At 39.5% G+C, this 21,173-nt stretch overlaps 1 protein-coding gene across 9 annotated transcripts in view; it reads right to left on the reverse strand.

Moving 5' to 3' along the window:
• Nucleotides 1-21,173, reverse strand: part of LOC140204816 (RNA binding protein fox-1 homolog 2-like) — a 286,828-nt gene that overhangs the window by 107,856 nt on the left and 157,799 nt on the right. The window contains exon 1 of one of the 9 annotated variants that reach the window (XM_072271642.1): nt 5,332-5,472. The exons of the other annotated variants lie outside the window; for them this stretch is intronic. Within the exon in view, the coding sequence (XP_072127743.1) occupies nt 5,332-5,358 (27 nt within the window). The 5' untranslated portion in view covers nt 5,359-5,472. Of the gene's footprint in view, nt 1-5,331; nt 5,473-21,173 lie in introns of those variants that run through there. 9 annotated transcript variants of the gene reach the window in all.

Here is a 21,173-nt window from a genome sequence, read left to right on the forward strand (position 1 = left end):
AGGAATTGGAAAATTGAACATGCATGTACAATAACCATGGACAAGTTTCGATCTAGAAACAGTGCAGACAAACCAAATAATCTCTGTAGATTAAAAATTGTTGCGTTCAATTATTAAAAATGGGCTATTTTTGATTTAGTACTGTGTTATGACAAAGGGTTGATCTGATGGCTAATGGACCATTTAGAGAGCAGTGACCATAATGTGAGAAATTTCATATCAAAAAAATTGAAAGTGATTTACTTAAATCTGAAATCGGAGACGTAATTCTGAATTAAACCCAAACTAAGGTGGCACTGGGTATGAACTGGCCATGGTAGATGGAGAATCTACATTTAGTATGACTGTAAACAAACAATGGCTAACAGTAAAAGAATCATTCAACATTTTACTAGTAACATATACTTATGACAAAATATAGGAAAAGTAGTTGATCCATGGATATTAAGAAAGGCAAAGATAAATACTAAAAGGTAAAAGACAATGATGCCTTCAAAGGAACAGTAAGGTTGACAGCTGGGAACATTTCCTGTGCTAGGACATTGATAAGAAATGGAAAGAAGAATGAAAGGATACCAGAATTAAACATCAAAATGTAAGCAAGAGCTTCTATAGATATGCGAGGACATCATAATGTGGGTTCCTCAGACGGAGACAGGAATATACTGGAGAATCAGAAAATGGAAGAGAAAGAAATCTTTAATGACCATCTTCACCAAAGACACAGAAAATAATAATTAACTCAAGGTCCAGAGTGAACAAGGTGCAAAGAAACTAACATTAATTTGTCCAATACTATTTTGTCACTGATGAGACTGAAGGACAATAAATTCCCAGGCCCTGATGATTCTGCATCAAAAGGGTTTGAACAAGACAGCAATGGAGATGGACGACAACTGGTATATCCACTAAAATCTCATAAAACTGATATGATGCCTCAGTTTGGACAGCAGCAAAGAGGCCCCTGTTGTTCTAGAAGGGGTGGGAGAAGGAAAAGAAGAAACCTAGGAAATATAGACAAGTTAGCTTGAGAAAGACAGAAGGGAAAAAATGCCTGAATTTATTATCAAAGGGATGATTACAGAGTATTTACTACTACTAATACTAGGATTGAACAGAATTAACATGGACTTACAAAAGGGTTTGTCAAATCCACCAGTTTTTTTTTTGAGGCATTAACTAGCAGTACAGGTAAGAGTGAATCAGTTGATGTGGTGCACCTAGATTTTAAAAATCCCTTAAAAAGGTAGCGAACAAGAGATGAATATGAAAAATTGAAGTGCACTGTGTAAAGGATAACTCACTGATCTGGATCAAGGATTAGATAACGTAACCGTGTGGTAACCGGAATCTCTGGAGCTGAAGGCCTTGAAATCCTCGGCTTTGCGTGTTTCAGTGGCTGGGGAGAGGTTGAAGGCGCTCGGCAGAGGATGGCGCTCGGGACGCTGTATTGGAGAGGCTGCTTGGAAGCTCGGAGTTTTCGATCGGATGGACTCAGGGGCGGCTGCTTTCAAGGTATCGGCAAGTTGACGGTGCCTGGAGGTTTATGGCAGGGAGTTTCTCCCTTTTGCTGCTGCTATCGGGGACTCTGGAGTCGATCGACTCGGGACTTTGAGACTATTTTTTTTTTAAACTGTGCCTATGGACTGTTCTTTATCAAATTATGGTATAGCTTGCACTGCTGTAATTATATGTTATAATTAAGTGGTTTTGTCAGTGTTAGTCTTTCGTCTGTCTTGTTTTCTGTGATATCACTCCGGAGAAACATTGTATCATTTCTTAATGCATGTATGAATTTCTAAATGACAATAAAAGAGGACTGAGTGTTCTCATAATCTAAATAGATTTTATTTGCGCTATGAGGATATGACTGGTGGGATGTCACTGAAATCTATTCAATGGCCTCAGCACCCATTTCAATGATGTTGATGAGGGAATCAAGTATAATAAATCGAAGTTTGCCAACAATACAAAGTTAGGTAGTAACAGCATTGCCTCTGAGGAATGCACACAGGCATTCAGGGATTTCAGAACAGGCACGGATATGGTAGATGTAATGTGGAAAATTGCGAGGTCATTAATTATGCAAAAAAAGAATATTATTTTTAAATGACAAAAGCATGTTTGTACTCACAAGAACTTGGAGGTCCCTGTATATGAACTACTTCAAGGTAACAGACAGGTACAACAAATTGGAAGACAACAGCATATTGGCCTTTATTTCCATTTTATAGGGTCCTGGTGGGAATGGTTTGCACAGGTTGGATCTGAGGAAGGATAAAGGAAATGAAGTTTCTTAAAAGCAGGGGTTCCCAACTTTGAGTCTACGATCCCCTCAGTTAATAGTAGGGGTCCATGGCATTAAAAAAGGTTAGGAACCCCTGCTTTAAAGTGATTCTTTAGCTGGTCAGCTTTCTGTGCGGACATCCTTAAGAGTAGAAAAATTAGAGATGATCAAACCGAAATATACAAAATTATTGGAAGCAGCAGCACAGAGGTACAGCTAGGAGTGCGCTGCGTTATGGCTCCAATGACCTGGGTTCAATCCTGACCTCTGGTGCTGTCTGTGTTCTGTTTGCATTTTCTCCCAGTGAGCTTCCTCCAGTTGTTCTGGCTTCCTCCCATATCCCAAGAATATGTGGGTTGGCAATACAGTATTTCCCTTGGCGATGGTGCTTTAGAACCTTGATGACTGTCTCAATTTAAGAATTTGGCCATTCAAGACCAAGAGGACAAGTTATTTTTACATAAACACGGAGGAAGGTGAATCTTTGGAAATCAATACCCAAGAGCTCAGTCACAAGTATATTCAGAGAATGATATTCTTTTTAAATACAAGATATGGGATTAGTATAGAAATGTGGCACTGAGGTAAGATAGCAATGACAATGAATAGTGGGACAGGCACAAGGAACTGGTACAGGTAACCTAGCCCTACTATTTCTAATATTATTTTATGTTTTGCATGATCTATTAAAATATTTCATTTTCACTCTTATTTTAAGCACCAGATTTATTATTTCCTAAAAATTAGTGTTCTGAAGGGCTATTTGGCCATCTAACATTCTTATGTACTATTTCACAATTTCCTATTCGGGTATTCAGCAACTTGCTGGGAAACAGAGAACAATATGAATTTTCACCCAAATGAACAGATGCCCCCCAAAAAATATAAAATTGGCAATCAGCATATCCTAAAACAAAAAAACCTAAACCTGTTCATCTTTCTTTGTTAAATGTATATGCATTTGAAAACTAGACAAAACCAGGTACCTTCGAAAAAATATTTTCCTCTCTGCGACTTATTATGCCACATCCCACGCAGATAACCTTCAGCAACTAAGCCAATCAGTCTGAATCATTAATTTCAATTACATAAATTTCAAAAGTGATTCTTAAATTGACACTAAAATTATTTTAACATAAGCAGATTTTAGACCTTTAATATATTACAAGGTATGAACTGTTCAAGACTAATAAGTGCAGGGAAAAAAAATTCTTTATTCACAGAATGCTACCCCAATAACAATGAAATGTTTTCTTTTTACTAGAATTTTCCTTGCAGTTTGCTCCCATTTGGAAAGGTTATACTTAGCAATATCTTAACTTCTCATGTATCGACATTGTTTAATATTTTCCATTTTTTCTGCATGAACCTAGAGAGGCATCCACAGGCAGTTCAACTGCACAGAGACACAAGTGCCTTACTCAATTGAAGTACACATGCATTTCCAGCATGGAACACTGAGAAACAAATCAGGAGTGAGAACTATAGCATTTTATTTGTTTTCTCTATCATTCTTAAGGCTGATACTTGGAATTTCTATTGTGCATGTAGAGCACTGAGGTATAATGACATGGATTTAACTGCAGTTTCTGTATTTATACAAGCTTCATAGTTTATACAAATCTTTTTAAAGAATCTCAGTGCTTTAAGGTCAGAATTAAAAGTCACCTTGTGTCGGTTGAAATTAATTCAGTTACTACCTTTGTCAATTCAGACTATTAGTGGAATATTTCAAATGAATATGAATTAAAATGACAAAGTGGAATACTAGCATTACCGAATTTCTGGAATGAAGATGATCAGAATGGATGACATTCATTTTAAAAATATTAATTGTTAGAGCCAACAACTTATCTCAAATTAAAATATTTTTCATATATTGTAAAAAATATTTAATAACTCCAGTTTTAGATATACTGTGTGCAGCGATGGCAGAACATTTTTTTTTTGCAAATTCTGGTTTCTTCCATTAAGAATTTGCAGGCTCTTTCAGGAGTATCGTATAAAATCTGTTCCAAATCACATTCCCTATACTGCAAAAGCCATTGCTGTTCTTTGTGTAATTGATATAATAACATTAGGTGTGAGGTATTCAATAAAAAGTACAAGAAAACACCCGATACACAACATTCACCAAAATAATGAAATTATATTAAATTAAATCTATGCTGAAAGAGGTCAATAGCCTTGGTCTGAATTATCACACATAATTATGTCCCATGTATGTATATATATTTTAATTCCCCAGCTGACTCCTTTTGTTTGCTAAAGATCAGGAGGGAGGGCCTACACCCACTTGTTCTAATTTAAATTCAGAAACTCGACAGGTAAATTAAGTTAGTAAGAAAATCAAAGAAATTATCAAGCCAACTCAATATTACACACGTTTCAGTATCAATGACTACAATAATTTTAACCCTAAAATATGAATATGAAGATACGAGCTGCTGCACTCTTAAAATTATTTGATCCTCTGCCAGTAAAATGGATTCACACTGAAAAGCTGTTTTTGGTTTATTATGGCTTCCTACACCTCCGTTTAGCAGAGCTGCTGGAAAAGCAGAGAATAGCATACATGTACTAAAATGAGAAGCAAATTCGGCATGCATAGAGTTAAATATCCTGTGCTTTGTCTCGATTACTGCAGTATACAGACAAGGAGAAAGGGTTCTTTAAATAAATAGACGGCCGAACCTCGGTTTTACACAGGACAAGAACGTATGTGTTTTTTTACTCTATCAGTCAGATTAGTAAATTCAAATGATTTCACAGCGTTTAGCAATGTGATCACATGAACTGGTTTAGGTTTAAAAAATGACTTGATTTTCTGATGGATTTTGCACGTCTTGATGCCCGAGAATATGGGAAACACAAGAAATGCAAGCAGCCTCCCTGATAACCAACAGAAAGCACAGAACACGGCAGACAATAGAAGCAATGATTCATTCTGTACAAATAAAAACTGCACGGCACAGGCACATGGTTCAGCTCACACTTTCTACAAACATTCAGAGACAACAGCGGCTAAAAGCACTAAGATATACCTGTGAAACCATCGTCTTCCTCTCCATAAACCAAGCAAACCAAATGTGAGTAATTCCTGATTCAGCTTGACTTTGAGACACAGATTGCACAGATTGGCCCCTCTCTTTCCTCTCCTGTTATCTCCCCCACAGCAACTCCCAGATCTTGGCCAGATGGCTCGTGCGGGCTCCGCCTTGCATGCCACGGGCTATTAATCACAACTAGCCACTCCCCCACCAACCATTCCACACCCCCACCCCCGGTCTCCGAACCTGATACCTGATCCTCACAAAAAGAAAAAGCAGGAAAGCCAGCCCAAATGTCTGCACTCTCCCAGCACTCCCTGAGGTGAATTAAGACGACATTTCTAACACGCAGCTGCTTATAACGCCAAGCCCAGATATGTTAGATTTAACTTCTTACTAACCTTCTAGGGAAAAACACATTTGCTTTCTTCATTTAAGTGCATTAATTTTCTTCCCTTCTCAAAAATATGAAAAGCTTTAGTACTTCCAAAGTCATAAAACAGAACTCTGTTCATTGAAAATACCCCCCAATAAATATGTGTCTGAATCCCTTGCCTTTTTTTCCTTTTACACCTACATTTAGGTGTAAATATTTAATAGCAAATATTTCAGTGGACCAATATACTGAGGCAATGTCACAAACCGTGCAAGTCATTAAAAAGTACTCAAACAAAGAACAGCTCTCCAAAGCACCTCATTGATGCCCACTTACATAGAATGGACGGCTTTAGACTGCTAAACAAGATACTGATTCTCAAATCCAAACTGACAAACGCATTGAAGAGACACAAAAGGAAAAAAATTGTTTTCTCACCTCCATGTGGTGAAAGGGTGCATGAAGGTGGTGGGTGGGGGGAGAGGAGGAGGAAGAGGGATATTGGTGATGATAGTTTATTTCTGCTTACTCATAAAATAATGAGCATATTTACTTTGCACAGGTTCTACATTTACGACCCAGTAATTAATTGCTTTTAAGAGTCACATCTGAATCTATAAAAGAGAGAAGCAGGTTTTGTAACTTTCTCTTCTGGGTGCTTCCACTTATTAACATATGACAGCGTTCTATTTAACCACTGTTGTTTCAGATAACTCTGCATTCAAGACACACAATTTGAATTAATTTAGCACCTTTAGCACAGTACAATACTTAAAATTGCTTCACTAGAAAATTCAGACTTAATTTGACAGTGAGTACACATGTTGGTCTACATTCGGCATGGGAAAGTTTTTAGAAACTCTAAAGAGTAATTTAACCCTCTGCTTGATGGGAATCAAGAGGTCATGTCAAGTAGAACTGAGTTTTTTTAAACAACTGATACAATACACTGAGACAATCAATGAACGTAGTTTTATATGGACTTCCCAACGGCTTTCAATAATATTTTTTCATAAGAATATTAGGTTATGTATGGAAACAAACTACTGTACAATAGGCCTTGACAAATGTCTATGTCAGTATGCTGTTTATTGACTTATAGCTCAGCATTCAACACCATCAATTCTACAGTGCTGACTGAAAAGCTCCAGAACCTGGGCCTCTGTGCCTCCATCTGCAGCTGGATCCTCGACTTCCTAACAGTAAGACCACAATCTGGGGATTGGAAATGACATCTCCACTTCACTGATAATCAACATTGGCACATCTCAGGGATGTGTACTTTTAGCCCACTGCCCTACTCTCTCTACACCCAAGACGTGCGCCTCGGCACAGCTCAAATGCAATCTATAAATTTGCTGATGATACACTGTTGGCAGAATCTTAGCTGGAGATGAGAGGGCATACAGGAGCAAGATATACCATTTAGTTGAGTGGTATTGCAGCAACAACCTTGCACACGTCAGTAAGACAAGAACTGCTGACTTCAGAAAGGGTAAGAGAAGGGAACACATGAAGAATCAGAAGTGGAGAGAGTGAGCAATTCCAAGTTCCTGGGTATCAATATCTCTGAGGACCTAACCTGGCCCCAACATATTGATGCAGCTATAAAGAGAGAAAGACAGTGGCTATATTTCATTAGGAGTCTGAGGAGATTTGGTATGTCACCTAAAACACTCACAAATTTCTACTGATGTACGTGGAGAGCATTCTAACTGACTGCGTCACTGTCTGGTATGGGGGGAGGGGAGGGGGCTACTGCACAGGATTGAAGCAAGCTGCAGGGAGTTGTAAAATTAACTTCATCATGGACACTTAGGATTCAAAATGGGGTAATTCACTTCATTTACTGATTACATTATTTAGTTTAGTGCAGTACGACCAAGTCAGCAATGGCACAAAAAATTATGACATTCTAAATGTTCTGGTTGGCAGCATAAATTATAGACAGGAATAAACTGATCCAGTGAAGTAAAATATGGCAAATACATTTCAATGCAGGCAAGTTAATTATTTTGAATCAATACTTTAAAAAAGCGAAAAGCTAGCAGAAATCCAAAAAAGATTTAAGAATCTATGCATAGAAGTGAAATAAGAATCAGAAAGGCTAATTTCTAAATCTCTTTGGATAGCTAGAATATACAGCAGAGGAACTTGTGCTACAGTGACATAAACCTGATGCAGTTTCAAACTGAAACATTGACAATTCCTTCACCACCCCCACACCTGCGCAGACGCTGCTCAACTGACTGAGTCCTCCAGGAGATTGTTTATTGCTATAGCTCCCTGATTTGAGAAAATCTGTGACTGCTTGCAGTTCTAAGCATCAAACCCTAGAATATAATGGCCTTTTAATAAAGATTCATCAGAATATTATCAGAACTCCAAGGACTGGATTCTGATCAGCAATTACATTAATATTCTGCTTCTTGAAATACTGAAGTTCAACAGATAATTCGATTACCGTGCTTAGATATAAAAGGAACTGAAAAATTTGCCCACTGGTTTGATGCCTACAAAGCAGAGAGAAAAAAAATTCAAGAGACAGGTCACTCAATACACAAATACAGCAAGCCTGATCCAACTTTCAATGAGATTATGCAGATTTTTCTCCTCAAATCCGCTTTTACATGATTCCCATAAACTTTGGTTTCTTCAGAGTCTAAAAACATTGATCTCATAAAGAATACAATGACAAAGCACCCACTGCTTTCAAAGGCAGAGAATTCCAAACTTTCACAACCTGTCACCACCAGTAAGTAAAGAAATTTCTTCTCATCCCTGTCCTACAAGGGCTTCTTCAGGCCAAAGCATCAAACAACAGATGTCAATTCAGTTAATTATTTTTAATGCAAGAATAGATTTTCTGCAAGCCAAATGTTACTTTCTTCACAGAATGTGGAATATCACTAGCAGCCTTGTATTTACTGCCCATCTCTAATGGCACCTGGGAAGCTCACTGTGAGCTGCATCCTGCAAGTGATGCTGTCCTGTTGGTGAAGGTATAGTCACAGTATCATTGATTAAGCAGTCTCAGGACTGGGACTCAGCAATGAATGAATAGTGATACATTTTCAATTTGGAGATAGTTTTTTTTGAGAGATACTGTCAAATTCACCAAGCGGTTTACAGGTTGCCAGTGGTTAAAGTATAGCAAGTTCTGGGTGGTGGATAGGATACCAACCAAGTGGAGTACTTTGTCGAAGACAGTATTAAGCTTTGAAATACTGTAGAATATTGGTAGCTCAGATTGGCTATTTAGAAATTTAGTTGATTGCCGAGCTTGGCAATCTGGTATATGAACCCTGATGGAGAAAAGAGAAACAATGACGCCAACAATCAACAAATTGCCAGTAATCTTCAGGATCTGGACAGCAAAACAAACATTTCCAATAGACCTCCCTCAAAGCTAGCCAATCAGAATTTCCTACTGCTAAACTGTTCAGTGTTTTGAACCAGCCAACCAGATCATGACATCTAATCAATATCCATTCCGCCCTGGAGGAGTACATAAGCTGGAATTCTGAGGAGAGAACACCCTCAAGTGAGCACTGATGATGGCTTCTTGATTGGACCCAAAATGTCTGCAAACATTTTGTCAAGCTTGGCGATCAACCAAACTTCCAAACAGTACTAAGCTATTAGTGTTATGGAGTCATGTAGCAATGGAAACGGGTCCTCTGGCCCACCAAATCTATGCTAACTATCCAAGTATTCATTTCCAGTAAATCTCCACTGATCCCACTTTAATCTCCTCATATTCCAATCAACTCTCCCTGGATTTTAACCACTCACCTACACTCTAGAAGCAATTTACAGTGGCCAATTAACTACCACTGCCCATATCTTCAGAAAGTCTGATTTCCACACAGTCACAGGGGGACTATGTAAACTCCTTATAGAATAGCAGTAGAAGTCAGAATGAACTCAGGTCACTGGGGCTGTGAGGCAGGTGGTTTTCTGGCGAGTTACCATTTTCTAAGGAGTTACACATATACAGGCAAGTGCAAAATATTTCACTACATATCATGCTGAAATCAGAAGTTTTACTTATCAGGAGGCAAGTTACCTATAACAGGACATCCAAGTTTCTTGTTTGTTCTTGTATCCAAGTAGTCCAATTAAGTTCTAGGGCAATGCCAAACCCCAGAATCTTGATAGTAGGTGATTCAACAATAATGATACCATTGAATATCAGGCATGGGTCACAAGATACTCTTGTTGAAAATGTGTATACCAATATCATTCGTCATTCATCAGCTCATGCCCCAACTACTGCCTAAGCCTTGTTGCATGATGGTTTAGCATACTTCATTCCATGAAGGTGTGAACAGAATTGAACACAAGACAATCAAGGAGGATCCTCATTTACAAGTTTCTGATAGAATGAGTATTATTGATGAAAGCATTGTAATATTACTGGATTCAAGATGCCACCATGAGAAAATTAAACGTCCATAACGATCATCTGCAAGCCACAACTCCAGCCAGTGTAAAGTTTTTCAATTGCCTCCCTTTGACTTTAGTTTTACCAGAGCTCCTGGATAGCAAAGTTAGTCACATTATCTTGATGTTTACAGCAGACGCTTTCAATTCATCACTGTAATGCTGAATATTTGTCCATTCTTGGATGTAGGCCAAACTAGTTTGGAGCTAAGTAATCAGAACTGAAACCCCAAGTGCGCACTGGCTAGTAGAATTATAGGTGAATGATTATCTATAGCACTACTGACAAAACTCACTACCACGTTGTTATGGAGAGCTTATTTATTTATTGAGATAAATTGCAGAATAGGCCCTTCGAGCCATGTTGCCCGGCAATCGCTCGATTTAATCCCCAGCCTAATTTGTGGGACAATTTACAATGACCAATTAATCTCCAACTGGTGTGCCTTTGGACTGGGAGGAAACTCACGCAGTCACGGGGAGAACATACAAACTCCTTACAGGCAGTGGCGGGAATTGAACCTGGGTTGTCTGTACTGCAAAGTGTTGTGCTCGCCACTAGGCTACCTTGTCTACTATGGAATAGTTATTAGCTGATTTGGAATGTGAATAGGACACATGGGCATTTTTTAAAAATATTGTTGATTAGATGCCAGTGTTGTAGCAACATTCAGAGTTAGTCAGCTCAGCAGTATGACTAACTTTAGAGCACAAGTCTTCAATACTAAAAGCGCAGTGTTCTGTCTCCAAGCCTTTGCTATATCCAGTTCTCTGAACCATTTTCTGAAATCACATGGAGTGAATCAAATGATCAGAAGACTGGCTTCTATGATGCCAGAAATTTTGGGAGGATGGATTATTCAACATAGTAGGTCTTTGGAGTTTTACAGTCCTTTGATCTTCTTTGGTACTCACAGATGGGCTATGCAACAAGTGACAATTCACAGTATTGGAACCACTTCCTCATTATTTAGTTAATTGTGCTCCACTATACAAAACTCGATACGAGAGGCTTGCAGACATTTAATTTGATCATTTGTTTGTGAGATTACTAAACTCTATCTATTGCTATTTTCGTTTAGTATATGTGGCTCTGCATTCTGGTAATGAAGAATTCACAGCCTTTTTTAAATAAAAGATACAGTTGGTGATGATGCAGCATGTCCTTTTACATTTCTCAATGAACCAGACTTGGGCTCAAAGATGCATATTCATGACAGATATACCAGACCCAGGAGGTTACAGATTGCAGATGGATGCAATTGTACTGCTGTTGATAGCTCCCAGTACCTCATAGATCATCAGCCTTTGAGCTGCTAAATCTATTCTGAAATAGTCATTTACCACGATCAGTTAGTCCATACAGTATGGAGGTAGTCCTCAAATATTAAGCAGTGATTGCTCCTACAATATTGTTATTTACAGATGGCCTTGCAAAAGGTAAATGGGTGAATAGTTTAAGCAGATTTTTCCCATGTTTATTTGCTATGAACTTTCATGGTTTGTTTGGCTTGGTATATGTGGTTACTCTTTGCAATGGATATTGAAGTCCCATCTGGAATAGACACTGTGCCCTGACCATTCTCAAGTTCACCACCTTAATGATGATGGTACATGGTAATCGGGTTTCCTTTTGTTTGGCCTGAATGCACAAAACTTCTTGAGCTAGGCATTAAAGAAAATCAGGGCATTCCTCCCTATCCTGCGGGGATAGGATGTTCTCAGTAACTGTAAAAGAGGTTAGAATATGAACTTCATGTAATGATTTCAAGGGTGCAATATTGAACTTTGTTCAACTAGATTGCAGGACAGCTCTCCCAATATAGACATCAGTCCCCAGACATTTGTAAGGAGGATTTTTCAAGGTTAACTGTCCTGATAGTGACTAAGTCATGTCCAAATCTGATGCCTTTGGCAAAGCTGGATGTTTGTAGTTTTATTCTTTCTTTTGTTTTAACACAACATTGTTTTTAAAAACAGTAGCTTCCAATGCCATTAGTTAAAAATCATGCACATTGCTAACAGTCTGCATCTGGTTACAGGAAGCCTATTAGTAGCAGAAATCATAAATTAATGAATACAGCAGTTTCATAGTCACAAAAATCATTCCATTAACTGAATTTGAATTTCCCCCCATTTTCTGTGTTAGGGTTTGAACTTGCATCTCCAATTTGCTCATCCAAATCTTTAGATGATCAATGCAGCAATTTAAACACCGAACCAACATTCCTCAATTATGGGATACAGTATGATGCCAAATGGATGGAGTTAAATTCACTTCAGCCATGACTCCACTGACTCAATTCAACCATACCATCAATTACCATGCCATACAAGGAATTCTTCGATGAGTGATGGGTGGTCCTTTTGCTGAAGGGGGGAGGGGAGGGGGGGTCCTTTGGGTTTTTCTGTCATTCATTCTTTGGTCTTTAGACCCTTGGAGGGTCAGACACCCTGAGCCAATAGGCTGGTCCTGGACTTATTTCCTGGCATAATTTACATATTACTATTTAACTATTTATGGTTTTATTACTATTTAATTACTTATGGTGCAACTGCAACGAAAACCAATTTCCCCCGGGATCAATAAAGTATGACTATGATTTTCCCCTCTGTTTTGTGGATATCTGCGAAGTGTAAGGATTTCAGGTTGTATACTGTATACATCCTCAGATTTTATTCAACACTAGAGATTTGAAATGACCATTACACACAAAGGCAATAGTTAACTGTCTCTAACACTACTATATGGGAAAACATTAACATGTGCAGATATCCTTTAAAAGGCAAATTTGTAATTTTATTATGTTTATTTCTTTAAGATTACTGTGTCCTTTCTCAATTTAAGATCACCTATGAAGGTCACTTTGAATATTAAATGCTACACTTGTCCAGTTTTCAAATATAGCGTTTCCAAGACCAATAGCTGTAAATACTAACAGGGGAACTTTGGGCATTGCCAGTGTTAGCTGGTTAGCCCAATTCACAATTAATGTCAAATGGGAAAGGAATGACACTATTCACAACACAAAAAGAGTGAAAGAATGCACTAAAGCAGGTTTGCAGTGTACTTGACAACAGTGAATACTTCCAACACATAGTAGTTACAACTATAATAAATTCTACTGTTGTGAAAATATTGAAAACTTCTAAGTAGAGGGGGCTGCTGTGTTTACTTCATAATGGCAATTATATGCTGGAGCCAGGAAAAATCCTTTGAAATTATAAACATTGAGGAAATTAAAGTTGCTGACCCTCTCTACCTCTGATTCTCCCGAACAGAACTGGCTCATGACTCTCTGGTTTCCTCCTCCTGAAGTCAATAATCAGCTCCTTGGTCTTGCTGACATTTGAGTGAGAGGTTGTTGCTGTGGCACTACTCAGCTAGATTTTCAATCTGCCTCCTATATGCTGATTTGTCACAACCTTTTATTTGGCCAATTACAGTGGTGTCGTCAGCTATGCTTAGGCCTCCCAGTCATAAATAGAAGGTGAATAGGTACAGGTAGGGTCTAAGCACAAGGAGGTTTTGAGGTCTTGGTCTTGAAGCTTATTGATTAGTTTAGAGAAGATGATAGTATTGAATGCTGAACTGTAGTTAATGAAGTCCTGATGTATGCATCTTCACTGTCCAGACATTCCAGGTTTGAGGGAAGAGTCAATGAAATGGCACCTGCTGTTGACTTACTGTGATGGTAGACAAATTAAAGCAGATCCAAGTCTCTTCTCAGGTAGGAGTTGATAATGTTTCATCACCAACCTCTCAAAGCACTATATCACAATGGATGTAAACGTTACTGGATGATAGTCATGGAGGCCAGTTACCAGATTCTCACAAGACTCCCAAAAAAACAGCGGCCCTCTTTTGTTCCAAAGGCATAGATGAAATTAGCAAATCTACATAATACAGGAAGTTAATGTTGAGTATTACTGTTTTGCCCCAGGATGGTGTACTATTTATCTTGGTCTCTGAGCCAAGACTACTGTAAAGTGGAACACCTCCAGTGCTGAAACAACCACCCTTCATTCCACCCTCTGCTTATCTACCAGAATACACACAGTCTTTGAGATTGCTTTCCAATGCTTCACTGGTCAACTACTTGTTTTTGCAAATTTGATAAGGTGCTACAAAAAAGGTTACTGCAAAAGATAAATGCTTGTGGGATTAAGAGTTAACATATTACAATGGATAAAGAACTGGTTCACACACATAAAAGAAACATTAAATGATTTTCATGTTGGCATGCTTAAATGAGCAGGATACCTCAATTATCTGTGTTAGGTCATCAGCTCTTTATGATCTATATTAATAACTTGAAGGGAAATGGCTCAAAGTGGGAAATTAAATTGTGAGCTAGGCATGATGTCTCCCAAAAAGGAGTTAAGATAAGTTCTGCAAGTTCACAAAAATAGCTGATGGAGTACTATATCATGGAATGAAATGTTCCCTGTTTTATTAAACTGTTGCAAGATAGCTTCAAATAACTTTATTTCTTGTACGAGGATGGAGTGCAGGCAGAGCAAGTACTTAAAATGTTAAATGGAATACTGGTCTTTATTGCAAAAAACAATGGAGTATACAAGTCTACTACAACTGTACTGGCCTTTGTGAGCCCCGATCTGGAGTTTGTTCTCCTTATTTAAAAGACTGTCCTTGCCTTAGACAAAGTGCTGTGTAGGTTCTATAAAGGGGAAAGGTTTATTTAGCAAGAAGGGTCTAAATTCTCTGGAATATTAAACAATAAGTTAATCTCATTAAGAAGAGATTCTGAGAAGGCTTCACAGGAAAGATAGATCCCACAAAAGGGTTGTCGTAAGATAACAGCAAAGAAACTCAGAACAAGGGATCTACTGCTTAAACAAAATGAGAAGGGTGTCTTTTTCAGAAGGATGCAAAACTAAAGAATTCTCTACCATAGAATGTTGTGGAAAGTGACATATCAAGGATATTAAAATTTGAGCTAGTTGAAATCTTTGAACTTGAGGAATCAAGGCTTATGAACATTGGGCAGAAAATTGAAGATCAGATCAACCATAATCTTATCTAAATGAAAAGCAGCCTGGGGGTCCAACTTAGCCAAAACCCTGCTCCAAGCTTGTCATTTCATTAAGAATTTGCAGCAATCTTCTCAGACAATTCACTTCAAAGCAGAGTTCAATATGTTTGTATATTATCCATATCATTTTCCCACTGTACAGAATTGGTCATAAGATACCAATGCACTAGGTAGGGCAAGTCACATATAGAATCTACCACATTTTCAAGGAACTGATTAATATTGTTATGCTCTTCTGTCACTTTAAAAGCTGCCATCAGTTGCACAAGCAATTCAGGAAGTTAATAGTGAAAGAAGGGAAAGCTTGTCTAGAGCTCCAGCACTGAATTATTAGTTCTGGACTCAAGTTATGAACTGTGCAACAAAAATAATGAGGTTAAATATGTCAAAATAAAATCCAATTCTGTTAGTTAGGAATAATCTAACTCACGTTCTATAATTTAATCCAGTTACGTTGGAATTTTCCAGCTATTAACTCTTGATTAGCTGGATAACAATTAGTCTGTAAAAGGCTAATTAAAAACGCTGCAGGCCATTCATACTAAATGGCTGGAAAAGCATCCAACCTTTTTAGGAAACAATTTAATGGATGGATACATACATAGAAAATAAACCTAAACCCTGTTGATAAAAGTCCTTTGGTCTAAAATGTTAACCCTGCTTATCCCTCCACAAATATTGTTTTATAGACTTACTGAACATATCTAACATTTTGTTTTACTTCAATTTTTCCACACCTGCAGTAGGCTCTGAAACAGTTTTCTTACAGAATAATACATCATTTTTAATCTTAATGTAACACCCTGGTTAAGATTTCCAATGCAATGCTGTAGGTATTTCATTCTAGCAGTTTCTGCAAAAGCAGTGTGTCCTGCTGGTAGAATGTTTTGGTTTCGGTTAGAGATAAGAAGCCTTGCTGTTCATCTTAGGAATGTTGTGTCAGCCAATCAAGATGCTGTAATCGAGGTAAATTGTAGAGAGAGCAGTAGTCTGGTTCGGGGTCTTTTTGGAGGGAGCTACGGAGAGAACAGGAGGGAAGATGCCTGAGGATGCTGTGGGAAGGAGCGTCCCTGTTGCACGAAGTGCTCTGAGCAGATCAATGGCTCCAAGGAGGAAGGACCAATACTCTCGAGTGGCAGCCTGAGTGTTTGAGATGGATTTTGAGTGAAGTTTGGAATGTGTGTGTTTTCACACAGAACATGAGTCCTGCACATGAGAAAAAGACAACTCCAGGATGAGCACATTGGACTGGTTTACCCGTAAAGTGCCCTTTTATTATTTTTTTCTTTTCAATTTCCTACTAACTGTCGAATAAAGCTAAAATTTGTAAATATACTTTTTTTGTAATGTTATGTGATGTACGACCTGTTATTTAGAGCTTAGAGACCTTGGCCTTCACCCTGCCTTGAGTAGCTAGATCCTGGACTTCCTGTCAGATCACCATCAGGTGGTATGAGTGGGCTCCCTCACCTCTGCCCCTCTGACCCTGAACACAGATGCCCCTCAGGGCTATGTCCTCAGCCTCCTCCTTACTCTCTATACCCATGACTATGTCACCACCCACAGCTCCAATCTGCTAATTAAATTTGCTGATGATACTACATTGATTGGCCTAATCTCAAATAATAATGAGGCAGCCTACAGAGAAGTCATCACCCTGAGACAGTGGTATCAAGAAAACAACGTCTCTTTCAATGCCGCAAAGACAAAGGAGCTGGTTGGTTGTGAACTATAGGAGGAATGGAGACAAGCTAACCCCTATTGACATCAATGCATCTTGGGTTGGGAGGGTGAACAACTTTAAGTTCCTCGGCATACACATCACCCAGGATCTCACGTGGTCTGTACATATCGGCTGTGTGCTGAAGAAAGCACAACAGTGCCTCTTTCACCTCAGATGGTTCAAGTACTTTGGGTTTGGGCCCCCAGATCCTAAGAACTTTCTACAGGGGCACAGTTGAGAGCATTCTGACTGGCTGCATCACTGCCTGGTATGGGAACCGTACTTCCCTCAACCACAGGGCTCTGCAGAGAGTGGTGCAGACAGCCCAGTGCATCTGTTGATGTGAACTTCCCACTATTCAGAACATTTACAAAGACAGGTGTGTAAAAAGGGCCCGAAGGATCATTGGGGACCTGAGTCACCCCAACCACAAATTGTTCCAACTGCTACCATCCGGGAAATAGCACCGCAGCATAAAAGCCAGGACCAACAGGCTCTGGGAAAGCTTCTTTCACCAGGCCATCAGACTAATTAATTCACGCTGATACAATTGTATTTCTATGTTATACTGACTGCCCTGTTGTACATACTATTTATTACAAATTACTATAAAATTGCTCACTGCACATAGACAGATGTAACGAAAAGATTTTTACTCCTCATGTATATGAAGGCTATAAGTAATAAAGTCAATTCAATATAAAGGTTAACATTCTTGCTGACCAAAAATTGCGTATGGGCAGCATCTACACAGCAGTTGCTCAAATCGAGGTTTCTTTAATTGGACCATCATGATGTCCCTGCTTGGTTGAACCCCAAATCACACCAATCCCAGATATATATTGCTTGTGAAATGTGGGCTTCTCACTGCTGAGTCATGTGGTTGTTAGCAGAGCCAGCTAACTAGCGAAGTTTGCACCGAGCCCAGTGGTGGTGGTGGTGGTGGTGGTGGGGGGGGGGGGGGGGGGGAGAGAGAAGAGAAGAGAAACTACAGAAGTAAAACAAATTCCTTTCCTGGGAAGCAGATGCTGGTATAAGAGATGCTGGGGCACACCAAGGAGACACGTTTCTAGTTAAATAGGAAATGCTGAAAGCCATTTATTGTAGAAGACGATAACCACTGAATCCAAAGCTGTCTATACTATCTATCTATTCACCTTCACAGTCCAAAAAAGTCACTGATAGCACATGCAAACATCTGGCTGATTTGTTTCGTCCACTCCCTAACTGAGAGGCAGAAGGTGGTTTTAATAACCTCACCAAAATCAGCAAAGTCAGACATGCAAGGTATCAATTGCTCAGTCAGTGCAATTTTACAGTAAAGCACTATCAAAGTTTATTTTTTTTTGTATGAAGTACAGAAGCAAGGCCCAGGGATTTATAGAAACAGCTGCAAGAATATCCCTGAGGTACCTCCTTTATCAACACTGAAGCCAACGGTAGGTGGAGGGGTGGTGCAAGAGTCAGTGGGGGTGGGCCGATGCAAGCGAGGGTACAAACATGACATGGACCAAATTATAATAATAACAATAACACATTTTTAATTGTGTGTTAGGATCATGGCAGCCAAATATATTTGAGAAGGTAACTAAGCATAAATTTATGAACAGGCAGAAGGATGTATTGATAGAATAAAAACAAAAAATGCTGGAAACACTCAGCAGGTCAGGCAGCATCAACAGAAGAGGAACTGAAACAGAAAAGTAAGAAGATAAGTTTGTTTGAAGTTGCAGGGAAGGTTAGGAAGGGTTGATAGGACAGAATTTCTCTGGTAAGATGAGGCCACATAATCCTAATGTTTACAGAGGTACTGTCTTAATAAATGAATGAGGGCAGATGGGATTTACTGGCTGTTATACACAAGCCAGAGGTGTTGCTGAATCCAAAATAAAAATGGCAGAAGTTCCCACCAGATCGTGATGTCTGTGGAGAGTGGAAAAACAGAGTTTAATATTATACATGCTTAACCATCCAAAAGAAATGGATAGCTTTGAGACATCCAGGAAAATCAAATTATCTGACATTGCTGAATTCAATCTTGAATTATTGGTTCTCAGTTGGTTTACACTGGAACAACTTGGGAGACCACAGTCAAAGTAGGATATAGAATTGGAATGCTAGGGATGCCCTTCTAAACTGAATACAAGTGCTTTGCAAAGCAGTCACCCCATCAGTTTGGCTTCTTCATTGTTCAGAAGATCACATTGCAAGCATCGAATGTAATGGAATGAGTTGGAAGGGGATAAACAAATTGCTGTTTCAGTTTAAAATAACTAGATAGGAAGGGGTGAGATAAAAGAGGAAGATGCATTGGAAATAGTCTATCCCTTTATCTCTGCTGATGCTGACTAACCCAGTCAGTTACAGTTGTCTAGTAATTTGTTTTTTTTATAAATAGAGCATTGGTTGGGAGATGGGTTTTGGAAACAGACAGAAAGCTTGATTCCATATCACTGAGAATCTCCAAAGGATTAGTGCAAACTTGAATGCACTAAAAAAACTCTGGCTATGCATTAGATAAGATTGGAATCAAGTACCAGCAGTCTCAACTGAGCAGGATAACAGAGAGAGGAGGATTGTTAATTGTATCAAATGTTTTAGATTAGATTAGATTCAACTTCATTGTCATTGTGCCGAGTACAGATACAAAGCCAATGAAATGAAGTTAGCATCTGACCAGAACTGCAAAGAACAGTGTTATTTACAAAATAACTGCGAATAAAAAGTAAGTGCTACAGCACACAAATATAAAAGTACTGAGACAGTACAACATGGGTAGAATACTGATTAGCACTGTGGTGTGAGGTTCAGCAGGGTCACAGCTTCAGGGAAGAAGCTCTTCCTGCGCCTGCTGGTGCAGGAGCAGAGGCTCCTGCAGCGCCTACTGGATGGGAGGAGAGTAAAAAGTTCATAGTTAGGGTGAGATGTATCCTTGATAATGCTTATCGCCCTGCCTAGGCAGCGTTTATAGTAGATGTTCTCAATGGTGGGCAATTGGGTGCCAATAATCCGCTGGGCAGGTTTCACCACACACTGGAGTGCTTTGCGGTCCGATACTGGACAATTGCCATACCACACTGAGATGCAGTTGGTGAGTATGCTCTCAATGGTACAGCGGTAAAAGTCCGTCAGTATCCTGGGACAGAGGTGAGCTTTCTTCATGCTCTGCAGGAAATAAAGGCGCTGTTGCGCCTTTTTGACCAGGATGGAGGAGCTCAGGGACCAGGTGAGATCCTCAGAAATGTGGACACCAAGGAACTTGAAGCTTGATACATGCTCCACTACAGCTCCGTTGATGTAGATGGGGACGTGAGTGTGGCTCCTAGCATGCCTGAAGTCCATAATGATCTCCTTGGTCTTCTGGGTGTTAAGGGCCAGGTTGTTGTCGGCACACCACACGGCCAGGTGCTGGACCTCGTCCCTGTAGGCTGTCTCGTCATCCCCTCTGATCAGGCCAACCACCGTGGTGTCGCCTGCGAACTTGATTATGGAGTTAGAACCATGTACAGGAACGTAGTCATAGGTGAAAAGGGAGTACAGAAGAGGGCTTAGCACTCAGCCTTGAGGCACACCGGTGTTCAGGGTGAGAGTGGAGGAGCAGAGGTTGTCTAACTTAACTGATTGGGGTCTGTTAGTCAGAAAGCCCAAGGTCCAATTGCAGAGGGATAAGCTGATACCAAGCTGGTGAAGTTTGGCGATCAGCTTGGAGGGGATCACAGTATTGAATGCTGAACTAAAGTCAATGAACAGCATTCTGACATAAGAGTTGGGGCTGTCCAGGTGGGTCAGGGCAGAGTGAAGTACCACGGAGATGGCGTCCTCTGTTGACCTGTTGGTGCGATAGGCAAATTGATGGGGGTCCAGGGTAGTGGGCAGACAGGATTTCAGATGTGATCGAACCAGTCTCTCAAAGCACTTTGCAATGATGGAGGTGAGTGCAACTGGGTGGAAGTCATTCAGGCCTGTGGCAGTGGAATACTTTGGCACTGGCACAATGGTGACGATCTTGAAGCTTGTGGGGACAACTGCCTGGGCCAGGGACAGATTAAAAATGTCCGTGAAGACCCCGGCCAACTGCCCTGCACAGACTCTGAGCACACAGCCAGGTATTCCACCTGGACCAGCTGCTTTCCATACATTCACCAAAAGATTAACATATAATGCATATTAAGGACATAATGTACAATTGTACAGCATCTAAAATGGAATTTTATTGATTTTCATATCCTAGCTA

The sequence above is a fragment of the Mobula birostris genome, chromosome 11 (genome assembly GCF_030028105.1).
Source record: "Mobula birostris isolate sMobBir1 chromosome 11, sMobBir1.hap1, whole genome shotgun sequence".
Classification (NCBI taxonomy): Eukaryota; Metazoa; Chordata; class Chondrichthyes; order Myliobatiformes; family Myliobatidae; genus Mobula; species Mobula birostris.